This window comes from Canis lupus, chromosome 36 (genome assembly GCF_011100685.1).
Source record: "Canis lupus familiaris isolate Mischka breed German Shepherd chromosome 36, alternate assembly UU_Cfam_GSD_1.0, whole genome shotgun sequence".
Classification (NCBI taxonomy): Eukaryota; Metazoa; Chordata; class Mammalia; order Carnivora; family Canidae; genus Canis; species Canis lupus.
Genome location: NC_049257.1, coordinates 23,348,482 through 23,374,373, shown reverse-complemented (window position 1 = coordinate 23,374,373; position 25,892 = coordinate 23,348,482). Strand labels below are relative to the sequence as shown.

At 38.3% G+C, this 25,892-nt stretch overlaps 1 protein-coding gene across 13 annotated transcripts in view; it reads left to right on the top strand.

Annotated features, from left to right (window-relative positions):
- ZNF385B (zinc finger protein 385B) overlaps positions 1-25,892 on the top strand; it is a 386,057-nt gene that overhangs the window by 253,395 nt on the left and 106,770 nt on the right. Inside the window, exons 1-2 of one of the 13 annotated variants that reach the window (XM_038584997.1) lie at positions 14,810-14,906; positions 20,643-20,688. The exons of 10 other annotated variants lie outside the window; for them this stretch is intronic. Coding sequence is in view for 1 of the 3 variants with exons in the window: in XM_038584993.1 (XP_038440921.1) it covers positions 14,837-14,906 (70 nt within the window). In the remaining 2 variants the exon portion in view is untranslated. Of the gene's footprint in view, positions 1-14,691; positions 14,907-20,642; positions 20,689-24,123; positions 24,383-25,892 lie in introns of those variants that run through there. 2 more of the 13 variants (XM_038584993.1, XM_038584996.1) reach the window with 2 other exon arrangements.

The following is a 25,892-nucleotide window of genomic DNA, read 5'->3' as shown; positions in this document are numbered from 1 at the left end:
GTTTTGACTTGAAAACTTGCCTATCTTCTTGCAAATTAGAACACAACTCCCAAGCCATAAGGTTTCTATCATCCTAAGGAAAAAGAAGCTGCAGGAGTAATATTTCCATTTGTACTTGTTTCTGTATGTAATGACTTCAGCCCACCATCCTCCTAGCTCAGGAAACTCCGGTAGATTAATGAAGAAGTAGCTGTGCTCTTCTTGTGAAAAAGGAAAGATCTGAAGTGCACTATACCGCTTATTTTTAACGTAGAAATTCTTTTGTTTGCTTGGCTGTAATTTTCTTAATCAGGACTTTTCCACTCTTTTCACGGATTCAGTTTTCAGCTTTTGGCAATGATTTATGTTTACAGACATGGGGCTGCATCTTCAGAGCTTTTTTTTTTTTTTTTTTTTTTTCATTTTTTCCATCAGTTTGGTTTGGTTGTTTTCCTGAGGATATTTACTGTGATCTGCTAAACTTGAACAGTTGTGTTCTAGGCAAAGCAGTTTATTCTGAGCTCCATTCACGCTAAGCTTGCCTAGAACATTCTTACATTCCATGGGTCCTAACTGCAGAGGGTCAGCCTCTCATGTGATCTAGCAGACCACGCTGTCCTCCAGCTGACAGCTGGCCGGGGTTCAGGTGGCTCTGCCTTCTGGTAGTGTTGGTAGCATAGGGGTGAGCACAATTTGGTTGTATTAGATGGCTTGAGCAGCCATAGGAAAATACCATAGGCCAGGTCACTGAAACATCAAATATTTATTTCTCACAGTTCTGGAGATCATGAAGTCCAATATCAAGTTTTCGGTGGGAACTGGCTTCCTGGTTTGCAAGTAGTTGCCTTCTTTCTGTGTCCTTACATGGCAGAGAGATACATGGTATCTCTTCCCCTTCTTCTTCTTCTTTTTTTTTTTTAAGATTTTATTTATTTATTTGAGAGAGAGAGAGAAAGAAAGAGCATCAGTAGGAAGAAGGGCAAAGGGAGAGACAGAAGCAGACTCCCCACTGAGCAGAGAGCCCAACTTGGAGCTTGATCCTAGGACCCTGAGATCATGACCTGAGCCAAAGGCAGATGCCCAGCTGACTGAGCCACCCGGGCAGGGGCCACTCTCTTCCCCTTCTTATAAGGGTATTAGCTGTCTTGGATTAGGGCCCCACCCTTTTGACCTCATTTAACTAGCACTCTGAGTATCAGACCCGATCTCCAATCTATTTTTACATTGGGGTTAGGGTGCCGACATATGAATTTTGGGAGAATAAAAACATTCTCCCAATAAATAATAATAATAAAACAGTGCTCAGATTAGCACTGATCTCCCTTTCATTTATCATGGCATCCACAAAGGGTGACTTTTTTTCTGATTATCCTGTGCCACCCTGGGCAACCTCCGTAAAATTTCCTATGGTGGGAGATTGCTCTGATAGCTTCCTAAAGTCTCTTACTCTAAGGAGATATTTGGTCTAATGTCATTATTTAGCCCTACATAATGCCTTGGGAGTTGCAAAATGTTAAGATATTACAATATAATGAAGTGATAGTTGTAGAGTGCTCTATAGTTTCCTTGCTTACATTATCTCTTGAATCCTCATGGCAGCTCTGAAGGAATGGTTGGGATATGGCTCTATTTTATACATTAGAAAATTGAAGTTTGGAGAAGTTTAGTAATTTCCCTAAGGTCTCAGGGCTAATAATTGATTGACACTGAGACTCTATTCCAGGCCTTCCAATTTCTAATTCACAGAGCACCATATATGAGCTAGAATTTGGCTCTGGAGTCACTAAAGTTTGGTTTTAATCCAAGTTCTGTCACTTATTAACAGCAAGTGGGCAAGTTACTTAACTCACTAAAATTTCTCAATCTTCTCTGTGACATGGAAATAATAGAGTCCACCTCATAGGATTCTAATGAAAATTAAATTATGTAGTGCATAGAAATCAGCATAACACTTACTGCACAGAAAATTGTTAAAAATTGTTGGTTATTATTTTTAAGGACATATCAAATCCTATTGCATTGAGTTTAACTGTGAAACCAAATTTATACATTTTATTGGACTTGATAAAATATTCAAAATTATGTACACTACTGACTGATCTCAGGACACTTTACATGTTTTTAAGTATTATAAAATTCATCATATGAGACACGAGCACCTTAATTGCCACCTGAATATCTGTCTCTGTGTGTGTATATTTATTCTTGCCTGGTCAAGTAGCAGATTAAAACAGTTAACAATTAGCAGATATTTTAAACTCTACCAGTTATACTTTAAGTAAGCCAATACAATTTTTTTATCTGGCTTTGGCATGAGGTCATTTAGTGCTCATTAATAGAGTTAACTGAGTTTGGAATTCTTGTTTTCCATCTCTCACCAGTAAGCCAATAGTATGCTCATAATTGTGATCAAAGGAACATGAAAAAAAAGCAAAGATTTAACTGCTTGAAATTTGCTCTACAGAAAAGTCCAATTATTTGCAGTTGTTCTCCACATTATGCAGGATTTAATCTCTACCAAAATACATATTTTTCTATTAGTCTGATTCTAAAAGCCTAACATAAGAGGTCATTGTTACATAGGCTGTCAACCGTAATGAATGACTAGGAGGTTCTCTCCTAATGAACCCAGATTTGTCGGGTCATTTAATGTGTATGTCAGGATAAATTAATAATACATACCTTAATTTGTTGTGCATACTAGTCCTCATTCTCATATGAAATAACTAATTAGAGAATTTCATACATTTCTAGATTTAATAGGTGTACATTTTTGTGGGTATATGAGTAAGGGAATATTCCCATTCAGATAATTAGTTCTGATTAGTTTCATGCAGGAGATCAAATGAACTTTTCTCAGATAGAAGAAACTACACCAAACCTGGAGTTAAAAATACTTTGGAGCAAAGTCTACTAGCAATGTAAATGCCATTTCCTCTGATTTGTGATCAGCTGAACCAACAGTGAAGGCCCAATATGACTTTCAGGCTTCAGGAACACAGTCTAGTGACTGAAGGGTAAAAGGAATGCTTCCCATTAGGTGCATGAGTTAGTAAATTCTGGCCTTTCTTGATTGGGAATTAATAATACTAATGACTTGAGATGATCCTAAATAGTTCTCAGCATCTGGGCAGAGCAATTATGAATATATAGATAAATAAGGTGTAAAATAACATAAAATCATTTTCTTTCTATGCTTCATAGATGGTGTCAGTGTGACTACTCATATGAGCAAGATACCCACACATACCCTCTGATGATTTTGATTTGAGAAGGCAAGATGACTATACTTATTATAACAGCTTACTTTGTGTATACTTATTATAGTCTTAAGATTTGGTTTAAGTTGTAGTATGTACTCAGAAAGAAGAGTTACACATTATTCTGTATGTATAACTCATTCATTGCCTTTGTCCCATATGTTCATTTTGTTTTCTCTGTTCGATTCTGGAGAGCAGGGACCACGTCTCCCTCATGATAAACACAGGGCCGGGCTCATGGTAGATGATTAAGAAATAACTTGAATGAATGCATAAATGGGTTTAATCTAATGAGTGAATCTATAGTACTGAAATGTGCAACACATAAACATGTATGAAGAATCTCTTGGCGTATATGGATACATGCACAGACACACATATGCAAACACACATACACACACACATCCCATATTCAGGGCAGAGTCACTAGTTAAGGAAAGTAATGTCTACGGTGTCTAGCCAATGGTAATACCACATAAGTATGTAATTAAATAATGAATAATTGCCAAAGCAGAAAAAATTTAATAATTTATTAATATGAAAAATGGACATCTGTCAGTTTACAAACATTATGAGAATTAAATATACCAGTCTGAGGAAACTTACAGAAATCCAAGCACACTAATATTCATAGCCACGAGTAGTTTGGTGTGTGTGGTTTTTTGTTGTTGTTGTTTGGAGTTCTTCTTTTGTTTTGTTTTATGTTTTTTGTTTCTAACAAAGACAGTACAGACCACAAAACAATTATTTTATTCATTATTTTCCTTACTGTGGGCATAACTAGCATTCATCTAACTCATTTACTAAGAACACTGAAAAATAATTATCTAAAATTTTGTTAAAAATCAATTATAGTTTTTTTCTAATGAGAAGTTATACAACTTACAAGGTTTGTATAAACCCTTACATTAACCTGATTTTTTTTCCCTCAAGATCAGTAATTATAAAACAGCACAGGTCTAGTTGCCACAATTTCTACTAGAAATATACTGACATACACAGGCAAAGTTTCTATTTAAAGTAGATACCAGTTCTGTATAATTAGAGAATTATAGTAAATGGTCTTACAGATGTAAAAGGTCTATATTTATGGACACTTTGGGCACTGGTTATTAGAGAAACTTTATGTTTCACTATGAGATTTTATGTCTGATATATAATCAACTTCATATTATCTGCTCTAATTAGAACTAGAAGCAGCTTAAAATGGAAAAAAGAAATTATTCCAAGATCTCATCTGAGGAGGCAGCTTTGGCTTACTTCCCCACTAATACTGGCCTCAAAAAACAAGATCCCTTCAGTCCAACTGGGCCTGGGTAGCCTGCTTTTTGTCTCATGGAGTGTTCTGAAGGGCTCAAAGAAAGTCTTAGTTTTTACAGTAGTAGCCCAATGGTATAGGACTTTTCCATGTCATAATTGTGTATTTGCAGGTAATGACTACTCTCTACTTCCATGATTTTCTCCTGGGTTCTTTATTCTCATATGAAGAATGCTTGAAGCCATCTGTTAAGTTTTTCCTCAAACCCTCTCCTTTAGCAAAAGGACTGACTTTATCACAACACACTTAATTATTAATACCTCAATCAGGAAGGCAAACACACTAGTGCAGCAGAGATTACTAGAACAAGACAGTCAATTGAATTTACTCTATATTTATTGAACTGCCTGAGTTTTTAAAACCCATCATGGATGTGGAATTAGTACTGGGATCCAAACACCTCCTGGCTCCTTCCCTCTTCCCTGAATTATAACTGTTAATATCCACATCTTTGCCACTAATTTTTTTTCTAAATTTATTATAGAATATATGAGCCATTATGTTTGAGTTTGGTAGTTGTTAAATAAATGTTTGTCTAGAACTAGATGTACCTAAAATGAGTTGTGTTCATGTGTTGTGTATACAGGTATTTACAATGTAATAGGTATGGTGATATGGAATGTAGGTATTATATAGGACCACAGCAGAGGAATACTTCACCCAGTCTGAGTTGGTCAGAGACAGACTTTCTCTTTTAGAGAATGCATGGTAAGAGGCAGATAAAGTGAGAGTGGAGAGAAAAGGGTCAGTAGGAGAAAAATAGGAAGAGCATGAAGTATACAGGGAACTATAAACAGATGTGTGTTGCTGATGTAGTATTTGAGACAGGGATGGTGAGAAATGAAACTCGGATGGTAGTTAGGGGTCTAACATCTTGGAGGGCCATGTAAACCATATTGATGTAAATTTGATAGTGAAGGCAAAGCTCTGTGGGCATGGAGACCCTGTCGGTCTCTTTCATGCCACATTCCCAACATCGTACATTGATCTGACACACGGGTCCTGGTCCTTAGTAGATATTTTATGTGTAGATGAAATGAAATAGAATGAAAAAAAAAGGGATTTAAGCAGAGTCAATTAGAATTTTTGATAAATTGTCCTAACAGCAGTCTGAGAGTTGGATCCAAGGAGAATAGAAGTGGAATAAAGGAGACCAATAATGATGGGAAAAGATGAGGATCTGAAGTAGGGCAGTGGTCAGTCAGAGTGAGAATCTGAGACATATTGGACACTTAAACCTGTAGGACTTGGTGTTTGTGTGGCTGTTGTGGCTGTGAGAAGAAAAGGAGGGGAGGAGGCATGTGTTATGGTGGTTGCCATCATTTAATTTAAAGAATATGAGGAGAAGAGTTGTCTAGGGGGAGGATCAAGTTCAAGTGTTTCTGAAGTCATTTTAGAATTTAAATTTCTTTCAATGTTTGCTTTAAAAATGAACCCGTGGAAAAATTCTAACAGGTTTTCAATGAAAATCCTCTAGAACTTCAAATTTTTCAAATATCCTGTGGGTATTGTTATTAGCATTAGGTGGGAACATAATCTAAAAACATGAGCACCCCACTCTTTTAAAAAAATTTTGATAACACCAAAACATTTTGGCATAATTAATTACCACTTATTCTTCACACACAAATTTGGGAAGAAAGAGAATGTGTTAACAGTTTGTTCTTCCCTTTTGCTTTCCCTTTTTTTTCTTTCTTTTTCCAGTATTCTTCCTCTGAGTCGAGCATTTTGCAGTGAAGAGGGGGCGGCATCAGCTCCCAAGTGGAGCCTCACTCTGAGTGGCCTTTGAAAGCTTCTCTGCTTTGCACGGGAAAGGAGCAATGCGTAGAGGCCAAGGAGAATTCCAAATAAACAGCATTTCTACTTCTGTCTCTCAATCTGCTTTTAACATTTGGTGAGGGGCGAAAACAAATCCAACAGAACAAAGGGCCACCCTTCATTCGAACCTGGTGTTCAAATAATATTAAATTTAATTTGTACTCAGATGGTTAAAAATATTGTTAAAATATGTAATTCTTGTACACTGAAGATTTATAAGAAATATGGTTAATGTTCTTTCTCACTCCTTGGCACTAGCTCTCTTCCTCTTCTAAATATATCTTTTATTATCTCAGAATATTCCTTTAGAATGAGTAACTTCATTCTCCCACATTTCAGAGTAAAATCTTTCAGGCCAAATAAGTTTGGTTCTAGACATGTGTACGGGGGATCCAGTTGGCAACTGGATATGCATACCTGAGGCTTGGGGCAGAGGCTGGGGCTCCGAGTGGCAGACTTTAGCAGAGACAGCGCCTTGAGAGACAGGGATCACCTGGGGAGAAGGTGGAGAGGACCACCAGCAGAAAGCCACTGCTAAAACCTGAACAATAACATACACCTAAGAGGAAGAACAGGCTTTGCAGGGACAGAGCAACCTGATGGGAGAGGCCAGAGGAAGGCCTGGAGAGACATATCCCAGGAGGCAGGGCTAAAGAGAGTTCCAGAAGGAAGGACGCTGAGAACAAAGGAAACGGCAAGCAAGCCCACTTCTCTCTCATTAGCCTGGCCTCTTTAACCTGCCAGCCCTACAGTCACAGTCCTCCTCTCACCCAGCTCTCCTGAACCACAGGGAAGATGGTAGCCCACCATTGTTTCTGTTCTTAGGTTAATGGTTTATGCCATGCGAAGAGTGTCATTTCCTCCGTGTGCAAGTATGCCATTAGATTAGCTTCTTTTAGCATCACTTCCATCCAGTCTGTTTATGGGCTTTGTGGCTTTTAATAGTCTTCTCCTGCAAAGAGCTACAAGTAATTTGACTATAATGCGAGTGTTTCAATAGTCATTATTTTCGGGGTTACTCAGCCAATTTTACCATTGTTCACTCAGGGATATTTTTTAGTTCACCCTCCTTGTTCAGGATGTAACAGATAAAATACCTTGCTCAGAGCCAAACAGAAATAATTTAGATTCTTCTTCCATGGACTTTCTACTTTGTTGTATTAAGTGAACTCCTAACAGTTTTGAGAAGAATAAACAGAAAAGTCTATTTTATTGTACAGCGCTCTGAATAAGGATGACGCTACCTGTCTGATTCATATCAGTTCAGATCTGTATTTTATCCACAGATGATGCGGTTCTGTTGTTCCCTGAATAGATGGGAGTGTAGATAGGTTTACCCACTGTAAAATGAAGTTTATGTACAGGATTCAAACCTCTTAATGTAGGCACGAGTGGTACTTATCGAAGCATTCTCATTGTGTTAATTTACATTTTCCCATTTCTCCTGGGGAAAGATTTTGTTATCAATCTTAAAGATCATTACAATGAAGAAATGATTTTAAAAATTGTTACTTTTGGTTCACAGGAATACAGGTCTGTGTAAAGATAAAATAAGATGGGTCTAATAATGCTATTTTTTTATCAAGTGCATGTCAAAACTCATCATATACCTTATTTTCCATGGCCTTTTGGTGAGTTTGTTTTGATTCTATCTTCTATTTATGAAAAATTAAGATATAAAGAAGTAAAGATATTTATCCAAAGCCACATAGGCATTAGATGTGAATAACATCAGTAGTGCTGCTGCAACAACTTGACTTTTTCCTCTACAGTTGCTTAAAATATTGATAGAGCCCTTGAAAGCTTTCTCATCCATTTTTCTTTTTCTCCTTATAGTATTGATTTCTATTTCTTTAACTTTAAAAATTCACATAGCACAATTGTTAAGTTCCAAAGTAACTTTCTTAAATTTGGCTTTTCACCTAAATTTTAGACTTTTTTTAAAAAGATCTAAGTGTACTGCATATGATATGGCTAATAAATAATGCAGATGATGTTCATCAATATTGAGCAGAAGATACATTGAGCTTTGAAAAGTTTGTTTTCAAAAAACTGAACCCATCCTTTAGGGGTTTTTTTGCTTGTTTTTTGTTTTTGTTTTTCCCTTTTCCTGAGAGCTACTAACTTCATAAAGGATTGTTAGAATATTAGTTTATGTTTAGTCTGGCAAAATAAAAAAATAAAATTGCATTATTCCTTTTATCCAAAATTAAATGCTATTCCTTAAAATTTTCCTTCTGGCATTAATAGCCCATGTGAAATTCTAGGAGATTGAGAAAAGACTGTAACTCATGTGGATAAATATTAATTTCTGTAATAGATGTACTATGAAATGCATGTGTAAAGTCTGCGAAGATTTGTTAGGGAGGGATAGGTCTTGGCCATTCTCTAACTTTCTTCATCTTTAAAGGATCAGCATTTATTAGGTTAACTTTAAATATTTGAGAGCAAGGGGGATCCCTGGGTGGCTCAGTGGTTTAGCGCCTGCCTTTGGCCCAGGGCACGATCCTGGAGTCCTGGGATCGAGTCCCACGTCGGGCTCCCGGCATGGAGCCTGCTTCTCTTTCTGCCTGTGTCTCTGCCTCCCCCCTCCTCTATGTCTATCATAAATAAATAAATAAATAAATCTTTAAAAAAAATTTTGAGAGCAAAATCTTGACATATTGACTAAATCTGAATCCTTGCTATAATATCAAACATAACTGAAAATTCAGAAACATTGTCATTTATTGAATAATCCTGGTAATTTTTATGAAAGCAAAGTATATAAAACAAATGATGATCTTTAACAGGGGAATCATAAGTGAGAGTGTCATCTAAGAATTTCCTTTCTCTTGGCTGTTGCTTGTCCCCCCCTCCTCTTAATGGTAGAAAACAAGTGAGACACAGTGGGAAGAGGCGACCTCCAAAGTATGAAACTTAGGCCCTGGACTCAGTCTCAGTGTGTGGTATTAAAAGGTGAAAATCAAGAACTGTGACTTGGAGTGGTGCTGAGGTCAACACTCAGAAACCAAATTTCCCTTCAAGCTTTCACCTCCCTCTGCATTCTTCTTCTCTGTGATTGATCCCTCCATCTACCCAGGCTGGGAGCTTCACTTTAGTCCACTGGATGTTAGCCTCACATCTAATCAGGGATCATGCCCTACCGATTCTGCCTCTTTCCTCAGTCTTCTCACTATAGCCTGACTTGCAATTTATGGTAAAATTGTTTCCCACCTGGGTTGGTATAATGTCTCCTACTTGAACTTCTTAGCACCTTCAGCCCTGCTTGTTCCCACCCACCTCTTCCCCAGCAGCTCCTCTGGCACATACACATAATCTGCATTTCAACCACTGATGCTCCTAACATAGAAGTCTCATCGTGTCATGCTCTTTTTAAAATCTGCCTTTCACTCCCCATCACCTTTGGGTCGAGTCTGAACACATTAACATGACTTATAAAACCTATATTGGTCTTGTTCCAGTTTACCTCTCTAGGAACATTTCTCACCCCAGAGAAATACTTCAGCCAGTGGTGAAACTCTTTCAGGTCAGGGTATGACGCTTGCTCTGGCTATAGGCCTGGCCTTATGTGCAATCCCCTTTACTTAAAACAAACAAGGAACCAGCTCCTCCTCTTCTCCTACCCCATTCCTACCTTTTGCCTAGGTAAATCCTATTCTAGTTTTTCCGTTTGGACCTTACTTTTTCAAGGAAACCTTACTGGACACCTGTGAAAGAGTTACATCCCCTTAGCATAGCCAATACTCCTCTGTCATCACACTTGTCATGCTGTATTTTAAATGCCTTTATTTTCAAAAGGAGCTTTCATAGGCAGTTAGCTCCATGAGGGCAGGGACTGAGGGTTTCTTGTCCATTGTTATATACATAATACCTAGTGGCTTATAATAAGCCCACATTAAATGTCAGATGATGATTACAAAGATGGAGTTCATACCAAGTCATCAGTAGAAGTAGAGTGAGGAAAGTAGAAATCAAAGCAGATATGGAGCCATACCAAGGGCTCTAGAGACCAAGAAAGCTGAGAAAGAACAGTGCTGGGAAATGGAAAAGCAGCAGGCCTGTCTTGTCCTGTCCCACAATATGTGAGGCCTGAGACAAGGAAAAAATTGATGCACATATATATCTATTACAAACTATTCTAGTTTAAATTCAAGCCACTAAGATGCTAGGTAAAGTATATTTCCTATACTTTGACAAATACATACTTTACAAATATATGTTCATAAAAACCTGAGAAGGCCATATATTATTTTAGAATTCCCAGACACATCAAAGTTTGTGCCAGATCATGGAAGCACAGAGTGGCTCCTGTCCCAGCCTCTTTTTTTTTTTTTTTTTTTTTTACCCTGGTCCAGTCCCATACTGCAGGAGTATGGACACCCAATCCTGGCTGCCAAGCTCCACCTACATTCCCTAAAAACAGCCATGCTGGTCCCACATGGGTATTATCTGCCTCAAGGGACAGAGATCTAGAAAAGAGACCTATGTAAGACCTGGCAGTAGTTCTAGAGCCATTTGGGAATGAACATATGAAATCCCAGATACCCAGAATGTGGCTTAGAATGTGGGGGAGGAGAGCATAGACTCCACAGGGACCAATCTCCTTGGCCTGCAGCCTGGGTAGAGGCCTGGTCATAGACAGTTGTGCCTAAGGGTGATATTGCAAGCAGTTGATCTGAATATATTGGGAGCTTATACTCCTGGTATACTACAAGTGTCTATCTGTGAGGGTATAGCATTGTCAAGGACTATCTAATACTGTATTTTTTAAAAATCCGAAGGTTGTAGATACATTTTTCCTGACTAACCTCTCATTTCTCCTTCGAGACCATGTGACTCTCTGTTCTCTTGTATTCCAGGAAGCAGCCTAAAATCACAGTCTTTCAAGCCAAAACAGGTTCTGAGTTGTGAGTCAGTTTAAGTTCTGAGTTGTCCATTTACTGGCTGTGGAGCCCTGGGCAGAGTATTTCATCTGATGAGTGGAGGTAATAAAATCTTCCTCTAGGGTTGTAGCTAAAGTACATGAGGTTAAAGCCTTTAAAAGGCTTAGCTCAAGTAAATGCTCAACAGATCATAGTGCTGTCATCATCATCATAATCACTGTCATTATTTTTAGAGCTGTTATGTCTTATTGTCTGTAACTATTGCAATGACCTTGGGCAAGTCATGTAACCCCTAAGAACCTCAGTTTCTTCATCCATAAAATGAGGTCTTTGGAGCAGAGGATAAGTCCAGTTAAGAGTAGGGACTTTTGGAGTTCTTCTTTTTCAGTTTACACTAAACCTGAACTTGACCCCAGTCTACATCGTAAATCATTAATGGAAGTTACTACTATGCATATAATGTCACTGAAGTTCTAGTTTAAGCAAACCTGATATTGAAAATCTTAAATATTTTGTAAAAACTAAAAAAATCGGGATCCCTGGGTGACACAGCGGTTTAGCACCTGCCTTTGGCCCAGGACGCAATCCTGGAGACCCGGGATCGAATCCCACGTTGGGCTCCCAGTGCATGGAGCCTGCTTCTCCCTCTGCCTATGTCTCTGCCTCTCTGTGTGTGTGTGTGTGTGACTATCATAAATAAATAAAAATTTTAAAAAAAACTAAAAAAACTCTGGATTGAACATGCAGTTTAGGAAACAAGTATATATTTGCTTTACAGAAAGACTCATCGTAGGATTCCTTTGCTCACTGGTTCTTCTAATACATTAAAAGTCAAGTTTAATTTACAAAAAGGTATTCACTTTGCCTACAACTTTTCTGTGAGTCATAGAATCCTTTGAGAATTGATTAAATCTGACTCCTCTTTCCCCAAAATGAGCATGGTTGCAAATATTGCATAGAATTCTTGGAGGAGGGAGTCCATGGATCTTAAGAATCCAAAACAAAAACGTAAAGCCAAAACAAAAACAAAGCCAATGAAAATGGGATGTGCTGAGGATATTGGAGGCATTTCTAAAAGCCGACTTCCAAGCACCTGGGCCTTTTCAGTTTTAGAGAAACAAAGAGAGAAGTAACATTTATTGAAGGCATACTCTGTGCCAGCCACTGCACTAAGTAAGCATTTTTATGTGTTATGATGTTCTTTCCCTTGCAAACCTAAAAAAAGGCAGGTATTTCTGATGAGAAAACTGAGGGTCAGATAGTAATTCCCCAAAGTGACATCACTAGTTAACAAATAGTACAAGCAAAACCTGATTCTGGAGTCTGACTCTAAAGCTATCACACCATGAGAAAAAGCCCTAAATTCCTTCACTCCCAAATCTTTATAAAAGAATAATCACAGAAATCCGGAGATTTGTCTTCCGGAGTGAACTTCTTACAAAGGAACACCTGAAGCCAGCTTCACGTTGACGGCCAATCCCTTCCCCTTGCCAGTGCCTCTCCCTGGCGCTGGGCGGCCCTGCAGGAGCGCTGGGCTGCTGGTGCGATGGGGTGGGGGCAGGCAGAGATCCGAGGGAGGAGGGATTCTCTGCGCTGGATGGGAGTCAGAAGTTCTGATCCCCTACGTGCCCCGCCCCGGTAAGGGTTTCAACTGACATCTGTGTAAAATAGTTGTCAGCTGAGGAGCAGAGAAGTGGCCTGTCAAACTCCGAATGTCCCATTTGCCAAGTCTCACATGAGAAAAGTGAAGACAGGTCCCACTGCGAAAAGAAGACCTGCTTTCCAAAAGATTTATTACATAAGGGTCATGTTGCATAACATGTGCTCTGCCCAGTAGACTCGACTCCTCCTTGATTCATTCATATTTTGCAAGGTAGCTAATTAATCTCTTTTAAAAGGGGGGGATATGATGGAGGGGAATAAATGAAGGGCCTTGTGTGAATGACAGTACAGCCAGAGTCTTGCTGGAGTTCCGTCTTGGTTCTGTAAGCTAATATTGAACTTGCTTCATAAACAGCCCGGCCAGATACTGTGCAGAAATCACTGAGGTTTGTATACTTTAAGACCTTATATATTAAGGTGAAGTCTGTATCCCCATGTTCTAACCTGTCAAAATAGAACATTCTTGGTGAGTTGGGAATAACAACCACAAATCCATTTTTGGTTTCAAGTCATTTTAAGATATGCTATCTTATCACCTCAGACTTCACAGTGTGTCCTGGAGAGCGTGCTGTTTTCACCGTGATACTAAGGCACAGTGAGATTTGGTATTTGATTTAGATTATCCTCATGATTTCCCACATGATACAGAACTTGCTTCATGAAGTCACTTGCTGCTAAGCATTTCAGACCTTTACGTGGCATAAAGAGAACACCACCGCTTGGAAGTGTTTAGGGGGGAAACATGCATATTTAGAAGTAGCCGACATTTGATACGTAATTTTTCTTATGTGCTATGTATGATGCGAGACATTCTCCACCTAACGCGAGGGCAGTGCCTTCTTTTTATATCAGGAAGGCAGCCCAGCAGAGTGGTTAAAGTATGGACCCTAGAGCCGGACAGTGTGGCTTTGCCTGCCAGCTCTGCCACTTACCTGCTTTGTGATCTTGAGCAAAATACTTAATTTTCGTGTGCTCTGTTTTCATATCTACAACATGCAGGTAATAGTAAGTTCCTCCCTGACTGTGTTAATTTGCAAGATTGAGTAAATTAATATAGGCATAAAGTGCTTAGAACAGTGTTGGTATAAACAAATGTAATGTGTTAGCCGTTGGTATACAAACCTGCGAAAATGACCAGTAAGCTCTACAGTCGAGGTGAGGGGGTTTAAAAAACAAGTCTGTTTATCCTTAGTTTAGGATAAGGCTTCACCTGAGTTTGTTTTTACTTCTGTATTGAGAAAGCACTAACTAGGATGGCTTCCATCCCTCTGTTGTCTTATATTGTCTGCCTATGAGTCAGTGATCCCATAACATCTGTGGCCAAAGGATCCTCACGTCCCCGTAAATGGAAATGTGCACCACATATTTGGTAGATTGAATAAATACCATATTTCACATATCATACCCGTGCCAAATGTATGTCAGCCCTATTGTGATAATGATATCTTTATTTTAAATGTCCCTGACTTCATAAGAGCATCGTGTATAATCAGTGAATACTCATGGGAAAGAAAAGAATAATAATATGTAATGAGCCCTTCAAATCATTCCATGTGTGAAAAGTGTCTTCATACCTGAAAAGGCTGGGGAAATAAAGCCGTTCATTCATTCAAAATCTGTATTGCGTGTCTGTCAGAGGCCTAGCATTGTTCTAGAAGCTGGGAATAAAGCACCTAGAATACAGCTGTTGCTGTCATGGAGACTGCATTGTAGTCAAAGGAGACAGGGAACAAGTAAATAAAACAAGATAATTTTAGAGACAAATAAGTGAATGGAGTAAATAAAATAGAACCACATAATAGAGGAAAAGCCTTGTTAAAGATCTCAGCTGAGACTCAACTGAATTTAGGGTTGAGAGTTCCACACTGAGGGAATAGCAAAGACAAAACCTTTGAGATAAGAATGAATTTGATATGTTCAAGAAAAAGAAAAGAAGCTTAGGTCTTGGAAGAGGGAGGGGTCAGCAAGTGGAGGTGATACAAGGTGAGGTTTTGGAAGTAAGCAGAGACTTAATCATGTGGCAACTGTAGGCCATGGTAAGGAGATGGATTTTATTCAGAGCGTGGTGGGAAGCCATTATGCCTAGGAGTAACACGTAAGATTTGTATTTTTAAACAGTTTGGCTGCTATGTGGAGACCAAGTATAGGGGAACATAAACACTCCCAGAGAGATCCATTCAGAGCCATTAGCTGTAGCCCAGATGGACGTTGATGGCTTGGACTAGAAAGTGGCAGTGACATGGAGAGAAGCAGAAAGACTTGCAATTTATGCTGGAGTACAGACAGGACTTGGTCACAGTCTGGATGTAGGTGGTAAGCAAAAGGAAAAACCAAGGAATCCCATATTTTAAGGTCTTACTTAAGTCCTGCCTTCACAGTGAAACTTCTCCAGCTGTTCTAACTCAGTTCTCTTTCCTTTCGGTGGAGCAATTGGTTTTTGAGCTCACATCATAAGGCACAGTTCGAAGTATTTAGGATACGCTAGTGAACAAAAGAAAGATCCCTGCCCTTCTGAGGTTATGTTCTCTCCTGTACTACTTCTCTCTCTGGGCCTGTAATTCACACTAAATTGTGCGTGTCTTTGTATTCTAGTCTCTAAGTGTTTCAGATATATTTTTTTTGTTATCCAAATAGTCACCTTCTCAAGGACCAAAGACCTCTGCTTTCAGTTTGTCATGATGTCTAGCTCAGTACTGGAGGAACAAAAGTAACAGTGAAAATATATCTTTTTCATTGATAATTTCTTGTTTATAGGCTTGCCTGCCTTAAGTAAATTTGTGAAAATCCAAAATTGCAATTCAGATAATTGGAAAAGCAATCATTTTTCCATTAAAAAGGGATTATTTACTCACTGAAGAGTTACTTTAAAATAACAGACTCCCCTAATGAATGTAATTAAAAGTTTGTTAACAGGCCATTATGTATTTGTCAGGGGATGTGGGTAGAGGAACTGAAGCTAGAGTATCAGGGGCCACACAGTCAATTTAAGATTAATCCAAAATGAAGACAAAGGAGCTGAAAATTAGAATTGTAACTAAAAAAGAAAATAATTTCTGATTTCTGAAAATTTAAACATACCAACAACTTGATAGAAGATTTTTATTTTCTAAACTTACAATATAAGCGACAATTAAATTCCTTCTTTAACCAGAGCACATTCATCCTGGCAATGAAAAGTAATCATTCTAATATATAAGAAAATTGGCTTCTGGTTACAGCTTTTAGAGTATATCTTAAAATATGAAGAAGAAAACAAAATTCATGGTTTGATGTTTTATAAGGAAAATTGAACACTTCATAAACACTCCTAGAATATCGACCCTTTTCATGCCCCTTTGTAGTCATGTTGGCATTGAGGTGCTCTTACTAGTGTAATGTTCCAGCCACAACACCTGTCCTATGAGTTAATTAAGCTTTTGAGCACAATCCAAGGAATTCAATGAATGTTTATGACTTTATTTATGTGGAACATGCTTCTGAATTCTAGAGTAACTTTAAACCCAAGGTTTAAAGAAAACATCCCTTTTATAAGGGGCCCTTAAAACGTGATTCTATATTTCTCATCATGTTTCCTTTTGAAGACCATCATAATTATTTATCAATGGAAAAGAAAGCCTTTCATCAGGTAGTATGCCATAGCACAGTTCATGTGAGAGTGTAGATGCTATTCTCTTTCCTTCATTCACTCATTCATTCATTCGATACATTTGTTCAGTGCTTTCTCTGGGCAAGTCACTAGGCAAAAGCAGCAAGTCAGTGTGGTCTCTAACTCAGAAGAGCTTATAGCTTCTTGGGGGGAAAAGACAGATACACAATAGAATGTCTTAAATACTGTAAAAGACTTATTAGTGAAACGTATCGCAGGTTCAAAAGAGAGCAAGATACTTTCTTCTGATGGAAATGGAAAGGCTTCCTGGAAGAGATGGCATTTCAAATGCCACTTGAAGATAGAATTTGAAAGGAGACAGAAAGGCAAGGGCATCCTAGGAAGCGTAAGCAAGGTGATAGAACTAAAAAAATAAATAAATAAAATAATATAAAGTGTGTATGTATAAGAACCAACCAGTGCTTTGTGTAGTAAAATTTCTAGAGTGACCACTAGGTGTAAGGCACTGCCTAAGAAGCCAGAGTCAGAAAGAAAAGCATTTTGTCCTCATCCCTGGGAAATAGTTCAGTTTAGCACATCTTAAAGGATTTTCAGTTAAGTTTAAGAACTGTGATGGATGCTGAACCGAGATGTTGGGATTGTATTCTATGGCGATGGTTTTGGTGATGGAGATACTATCGCTTATCATACACTAAATCCTTCAGCATTCTGTGCACTTTAGTAAGAATTTACATGCATTAGTTCCTTCTGGTCTCCTCATAAGTGTGTTTATTCCTACTTGTCAGCTGAGAAAATGGGCTTAACAAGTCAATTAATTCATTGAATGCTGCCCAGCTGGTAAGTAGCAGAGTAGAGATTTGAACAGGTGTACGATATGAGATTGAACAGATGTACAGTATGGGATTGGACAGGTCTACGGTATGGGATTTCAGAGCCTGTATCTCACTAAGGTGAGCAAATGGAAGATATTTGAACAGGAAAGTGATTGATTCAAGCTATCCTCAAGAATTCATTTAACCACATGGGGGAATATAGTGATTAAAGAATTATGCTAGTGAACAGCTAATGAGGACCTAAATGAAGGTAACAGTAGTGAGTATGAAAAGGTTAAGGAGATGAAAAATGTCATAAAAGTAACTAACTTGGTTCAGGGGCAAGGAAGAGGGAAAGGTCAAATGCAGATTCAAATTTTAGAGTCTATATAACCAGAAAACTAGTGGTACCAGGCAGCAAAATAAAGACCACAAGAGGAGGAATGTCCCTTCTAGGGTTGGGAGGTGGGCTGGGATGACCAGTTGCATTTTGTACAAGTTGAAGTTGAGATGCCAAAGGGATTATACAGGTGAGAGGAGTCCAGCAGGTGTTCAGAAATATAAAAGCTGAGCTTGGAGAAAAGGTATTTAGACATGGAATAAATTCACATTCTTCCAATGGTACAGAGGCCAAGGACTGATAAAGGACTTCAAAACTGTAGTTTTATTAAGATGGAGAAATCAGAAGCCAGATTTATGAAGTGATAGTAAAAAAGCTGAGAAAGGAAGTGTAGGCTATGCTAAAAGGAATTAAAGGAAAATACAGAGTAGTTTATAGACTAAGAAACTAACAAAATCAGGGAAGTTTTCTTTGTTTTCTTTAAGAATGAGCTGACTGAAGAAAGATGGTAACTTATAGAGTAAGATCTTGGAATTGGTGGGGCTGCATTAACTCAAGGGCACACGTGCTGGGTTAGCCAGGTGAGGGATGGCTGATGCCTCCTTCAGATTCATTCAGTCTCTTGCCACCCCTTTAATGACCGCTTAAATGCAACCTCTCTGCTAGGACTTATGCTCTCCCATGGTTTCCCTTATAGAAGCTTAAATGTTTTTTATCACATTCTTCTACCACTCTTGGTACATACATGCACCATGGACCAGTAGTCCTCAACCATCAGTGTGTTTCCAATCATTTGGAGGGTTGGTTAAAACACAGACTTCTGGGTCCCACTCCCAGAGTTTATAATTCTGCGGTCCGGGATGGAGCCTGGGAATTTGCTTTACTAACAAGTTAGTAGATGATGCAGATGCTTCTGGGTACCACACTTTGTATACCACCAAACTAAACGAAGGACCAGTACAAATAAAAGGTTTGGGAGTTTGAGGATAGCCTAGTATGCCAGGCCTGGATATGGTCTGGAAAATACTCCAGGAATCAGGCATGATTTAAAGGCAGGCAAAAAAAGAATGGAATAATTTGCCTAGCTCCTTTGAAAGAAAAATACTTCAAAGAAAGTAATAGCATAATCCCTACTGAACACAAAGTTTTCTGAGGTCTAGATTTTTAAATTTAGGTATGGATTTTTTAAAAAATGAAATAAAAATTAAAAGTGAAAACCACAGCAATGACTATAAGTTTATTTTAATTGGGGGTGAGGGTGGTAAGGGCAGAGGGAGAGAGAATCTTAAGCAGGCTCCACTCCCTGTGTGGAGCCCTATGTGGGGCTTGATCTCAAGACCCTGAGACCATGACCTGAGCAGGAATCAAGAATCTGATGCTTAACCAACTGAGCCACCCAGGTGCCCAATACGAGTTTGTTCTAATCATGAACTAAATATTATGTGAGCCCGAAGTGCACAATTGCTATTTGGGGGAAAATAAGTATAGAGCTAGCATGCCACAGTTCCATTTTGAGCGCTATTTTGTTATTATTCGTAACAACCGAGATCATGGGGCCTGACATATGCACAGTTCTAAGAGCTGGTATGGTAATTACCATTTTGATTGCTGCATCTAATTATTCCCTTAGGTTTACCTGTCCCTGATAGTTACCATGCAAATCTGACATAAGCAGATATATCAAATCTCTGAATTTGGGTGAGCGCAATATGCTCTGTACATCACTAAAGTGTTGGCTGTGGTTGGCAAATGTGCTAAGTTGCACAACCAAAGGTCCAAAATCCTTTCTGACATTTAAAACATCAGCCATTTCAAGTTTCTTTCATTCAGTCAAATGCTCACTAAACTAACTCATCAGTGACCATCAGCCTAGCATAAGGGAAACAGCCAATCAGTCATAGCCACACTGTGCAACATGGATATATCAGAAGCCTTATTATGATCACATGATCAGATTCCACTAGGTGCAAAGTGAGATTAGATATATGAATACATGATGTATCATTTTGGATCCAAGCTCATTTCACCATGATAATCCTCCCAAATGACTGAAAAATTAGGTTTTTGGCATTGAAAAGCATAAACGTCCCTGTTAATGTTATCAACCTCAAATTGTCACCTGCTGTGAATCTTTATTTAAAACCAAAAAATGCGTAAGAAAGGAAAGAAAGAAATTCTTCAGGCCTAATGGTATGCAAATAAACTATTCTGGACTAACAGAATATAGACACAGTTCATATTTTGAGAACACATTCCTTTTTGAAATAAAAAGCAATTTCAAAATAAAGATTTAGTTGCCTACCTAAAAAAAAAAAAAAAAAATTCCCTTTAAGTCTAAGTGATACCAAAAACTCCAAACTGTTGGGTGCCTGGATGACTCAGTTGGTTAAGCATCTGCCTTCAGCTCAGGTCATGATCTTAGGATCCTGGGATCAAGTCCACACTGCGATCCTTGCTCAGCAGGGAGCCTGCTTCTCCCTCTGCCCCTTACCCTTTGCCCCTGCTCTTGCTCTGTCTCTCTCTCTCTCTCAAATACAGAAATAAAATCTATTTTAAAAAAGTTTTTAAACTCCAAATTGTTATGATAAATAAGTATTTTGAGAGTTGCATTGCTTTGCTGGGCAGGAGAGGTGGGTGTCAGACGATTCGATTTCATTTTTACCTCGGCCAAGTAGTAGTTTCTGAGTAGCTGAGAGCTCTGAGAAAAATTACATGAAAGAAAGTAATTGTCAGCCTTTTAGGATATATTTGGTTCAGTGTCGTCAGAAGGCAGTCTGCCCTCTCCCTGGAATCAAGTTGCAAACACTATCCTCAATAGTAATTAGAGCTAAGCGGCAATTACAGGACGTATGATTTGTTCAGACGCACTGGCCAGCGGCTGTTTCCTAGCACCACATTTCACAGAAGCACCAGGTTGAAATGATGGAATTATTTCTCTCTCAATGTAATGCTTCGTACAGTGCTCGAATGCAGAAGTGAACGTGGACTGTAATCTTAACTACGAAGGTAAGCATTGCTGGGTGATCAGCATTTACACCTCAGGGAACTTTTTCGTGAAGGATGTGACAGAAATGTAAAACAGTTAAAATCAATTTCAGAAGAAGAGAAAAGTAGCAGAATTGGAGCAAATAGAATTTGCTAATTTCACAACTCCCCTGCCCAATAACGTCCCGGTTTTCCTAACTTGTTTTTATTTAGATTGTAATACTGGTTCACTTTGCTAAATAGAATGAAGATGTGACTGCTTGCCCACAGTTCCTTTATCTTTTTTCTTTTTGAAGTGTGTCTCAGAATAACTAGGAGGTAAAAATGAAATTCAGGTTTAATCCAAGTGTTTAGAACCCTCTCTCACTTTTCTCTTGCGAAAGTATATTTAAGCTGATGATTGTACCTATTCAGGAATTCGCATCCAAACGGACAGGATAGTGGCTGGTAGCCTGTCCCCAAATTAGGTGACGTGGGTGGTTTGCACTCTTGTCACCTGATTTTTATGATAAGCACGTTTCAAGTCTTTTTAATGTTTCATCTAGTTCAAGTCAAAATTCAAGAGTTTCATTGTTTATTTAGACCCTTGGGCATAGAAATCTCTCTGGAAACCAGGTAAGTTTAGCTCCTCAAGTGGGAGTATTGTTTGTTATGAGGATAGATGCAGTTTGTATGTATACAATAGATGCTTGTGAAATTCTCATTTTTGTTTTAATGTTATCACTTTGGGTTTCCCCACCTGAAATTCCTATTTTTTTTTCAATTTTGCCATTTTTTAAACATGAATAAAAATTATTGTTAGGAAAAAAACTTAAGAAGTCTTGGCACTAGGTAGATGTTTTTATCTCATGGTCCCCAGTAGGATTTTAGGTGGTTTGGAAAATATGGAAAGAATATCAACTTCTTTTATTCTACCTCATTGGTGAATAAGAGCTGTAAACACTGAGGATTCAGTAGACTTTTGCAAAAACTAATAAATTAAAGCCCACGAGCCTTAATTTTTCCAAGGTCCTACACACTCTGTGATGTGGGACTTCTTAGTAGATGTTGTTGCTCGGTGTAGTTATCACAATTAGACTCGTACCTGATTTTGGAAGAAAATAGTTTTCTAGCCCCGGGCCCATTGTTGGCTTCATTCTGTATATTTGCTTTGTCATGGAATCATTTCTCCCCGAGCACCATTTTCTTCATTAGAAAAATGTTGGGAGGATCGATCATGAGCCATGTAACAGGTTAGAAGTTGACTTTGTACGTGTTTAAGCACCTTGTGTTCCTCAACAAAAAGCTATAGTATTTGTATGACCCAAGACACTGATGACAAATTTCTAAATATACCCCTCAATTCTGTGGTGAATTTAAGTTCTTAACTTGCTCTACTCTGTCTTGAGTATGGCAGATACAATCATGTGAGTGTATATAAAAACAATCCTCAGTGATTGCAACTGACATGACTACTTGAGACATAAGCAGAGATGTGACCTTCATCTCATTGTTTTATCTTGTCACAGGGACAAACTTGTCCTGATACTAGTAAAATCTTGCTATTCATCTTTTGATTCATAGAAGCAAATATTGAAAACAAAATGAATGCTGTGAAAGAAGGCAAATAACAAAGTTTGAGTGCTTTCCAGTTCCCTGGCAGTATTATGGTGAGAGAGAGCAACAGAGACAAAGAGTCAAGAGAGACAGACAGGTCCATACACATGCAGAGGTAGGAAGAGATGGAAACAGAGACATGAGAGAGACAAGAGAGAGAAGAGAAGCAGAACAGATAAACAGGTGAGAGGGAGGGAGTCTAGGGAGACTGCGGGGGCTGAGAGAGACACAGAGAAAGGTGTTAGAGAAAAAAAAAGACATATAAGTCAATCAAAGGTTGGAAATAGAGATTGTGCAATTTTGGAACTTTGGGTTCTTTTTTGCATTTTCTTTAACTGGAAACACGCTTTGTCAAATTAAATACATTGAGCCCTAGGTCTGTTACTTTTCCATTTGTGTCCTTTATAGCAAAGGGAGCTTAAAAGGCTGTTTGAAGTTCAGAAGAGACCAAGAGTCAAAACAAATGTTCTTCTAAAAAAAAAAGTATTTCCATCCCTTTCTTGTCTTATAAAGCAAATCATTGACAAGGAAAATGATGTGTGCTATGATTAAATTCTCTACTTTCCATGAGACACCTTATTAAAAAAATCACCATGTCTTTGACTTTTGGTGTTCACTGGGGAAGTGAGACCAAGTCATTCGAGAAGCCAAAAAGAAATTCCATAGAAGAAAAACTGGTACAAAGTCAGTATAATGGTATAAGAATAAACATGACACGCAGGGACAGGGGTGATCATTTATGATGAATCACTTCCAACGCAGACAGTCCTTGGGCATTCACTGGAGGGCCTTCCTTATCTGACGCTGTTTTGCATATCACTAGTGCCCCAGAAGCTGCCTGAATGACTTAAAGCAAGTCACCTCAATTTCTAAGATGTCAGGACAATGGCAGATTTCCAAGAAGCCAGGTCAAGGGTTATTCATTCCATTTAATACCCACTAAAGACCCTTTGATGTGCGAGCATCCCATAGGTCACCTGACTCCGTGTTTCTCAGGATAAGGGCGATGTCACCTTGTCTCCCAGTTGGCCAGCTCCTTGGTTTGAGGAAATTAGATGTCTTGCTTAACTCAGTTGTTCCTGCTTACATAGTTTTTGCTCTGTTCTACTTCATTCTGTACAGATTTCTACAACATGATTAAAGATAAAAGGGAAGAAACTCATTTTCGGAGTGAGATGTTAGGAACTTCCAAATTTAGTGCTAATTCTAGTCTTCTCTGTAAAAGTAAGCCAAACTTAACCACTCTTCCTTCCCTCCTCAAATCACTCTCAACTTCTGCCCCAAGTGAACCTCACTATCTCCCCATTACTTACAATATTTGCTCACTCCGTTCCTGGCATGGCCGGATTAGTCACCCCATACCAGGTTTCCACGGGGATGAAATGGCAGTTTTCATGCATCCTGACTGCCAAGGGGGAGCCATCTCTGCATTTTCTGGATGGAAATGGCTTCTTGACTGATGGAGGACCAAATGTAGCCTCATCTATGACAGTCACCAGGATTATAATCCAATAGAATTTGTCTTGAATTCTCTATAGTGAGTGCATTAATAATATGGAAACTGTGGACTATGTAGGCAAAGGAAAATGGTTTGTATAGCACACTTGTTGCTGCCCTGTTTCTTCCCAAATTGTGCTTTCTGGGAGCCTATTACTTTTTTCTTTCTTTTTTTTTTTTTTTTTTTTTTAACATGAGCAACAACTTTTGAATAGCTTAAAAGGTTTGGTTAATATTTAAGCTAAGGAAATCTCTCTTCTCTACCAAGGTGGGAGTAGAGAAAACTGGCAGAGTAAATATTAACTCTGTTTCTTTAAATTGAGCAAGCTTCTGGAGGAAAAAAATATCTTTTTAAAGGACCATTAAGTAAACCACTATTCCTTTTCCCACCCATTTGGTTCTTAAATGCAAATAGCCAAGTCACTGAATGCAAGAACTGAAATTCTCTGAAACTAGGGGGGCAAAACATTTTGTATCCTGGAGCTAGAATTTATATGTTGACCTCCTGAGTTGCTGCATGCATCCCGCTCAGCCTGGCCCTTTTGTGAGCTGCAGAAGAGAGGCCTAAAGACAGACCCAGAGGCCTCAATGGTCTTGCTGCTTTGATCTGCTCCAGTGGAAGGTCAGTTTGCCATAGCTTGGAAAAAAATGTGTCTTTTTAGATAGTATGTTTATTGCAGTTACTGATAAAAACTTCAGTGTAAAAATCACCAGCAAATGTATGCATGCCTCCTGCTATGAAGCTATTTGAATTAGTTATATTGACCTAAACAGTAGAGTTGAAAGCAGAGTTTTAATGGGGTTTGTTGTTCTCTTTTTTATTCCATTGGAAATATTGAGAGAATTATTTAAAATGAGGTGTTGTGATCAATCTGCTGTTCTTTAAAATAGAAGGAGATGTTGGCACTTGGCTGCAGTGCTTTTCTCTTTGATATAATTTCTTTATTCATATTAATAAAACATTAAAATTAAAATCTCAGTGAAAAATGAATACCTCTAAATTTCAGTCAAAACTTGAAAAGAAAACAGACCAAATACAAATCTCTTTAAATTTTTAAAGAAGATCAAGACTTCAACATATGATTCTTGTACATCTTTATATAGACTTAAATATTCAAAGCAGTGTCTCTGGGCAATGGGAACTCTAAATGTGATTATACCATCAGTCAGGTATCATGCTGCATTAAATTCTCTTAATCATTTATCTCATGTAAAACAAGGGGTAGATTCTTAAATTATGTTTACCCCCCCAAATTTTACAAAATAGAATTCCTCTAGAAGTATTCAACAGTTTGAAAACATAGTTGTTGCTTTTCCTACGAAAGACTGTATTATTTAGAAGGTTTCTAAAATAAGCCATGGTTCTATGTAGCCATTAGGTCCTTCACATGCTGTGAAGGGAGAGCAAAAAGGTTCCTCTGTAACAGAAAGAAGCTCAACTTTATGAAAGCATCTTGATGCCATAGAAAGGAGTCACTGGGCAAATGTAGCTCAGGACCATCTCCCTCGTCTTTTTGCCAGAAAGTTTCGTCAGGCTACCATGACCTCCCAATCCACTCTTGACCTCAGACAATTTTAGTAAAGCCCTGTCTGGAGATAATTTTGGCTTCTCTAAAGACTTAGTAATTTAGGAACTAAGCACATGACATTCCCTTTTGATAAGTCAGGTGTATTAAAAACTATTTCAAAAAATGACAAAGCACTTGCCAGAACCCTGTTTTTCCTTCTTTGAGTTTCCTTTCTCGCATGGTCATGCTTAATCATATCAGCTTGCAAGTGGAAAAATGATAACAAAGCAAAAATGTTGTAAACTCAGCTCCAAAGAAGACAATTGGTCCTCAAGACCTTTTTTGAAAACCAGTTATCTTTTTTATTTAAATTCTGAAATTCTCAGATTTTTCAATTCTGCTTCCAAAAGGATGACAATGAATGCAGTATGCCACATGTTTAATCAAACTATTTTATACTATAGAGTAAAAAAAAAAAGAAGAAGAAAATCTTACCCTTTTTGCAATATAAGAAAGTCAGTACATGGACAACATATTCAGGTATAAATGAATCACCACCTAGCTCTAAGTATTCTATTGCCACACATTCTAAAAGTCATCCTTTGCATCTTAGGAAAGGATTCA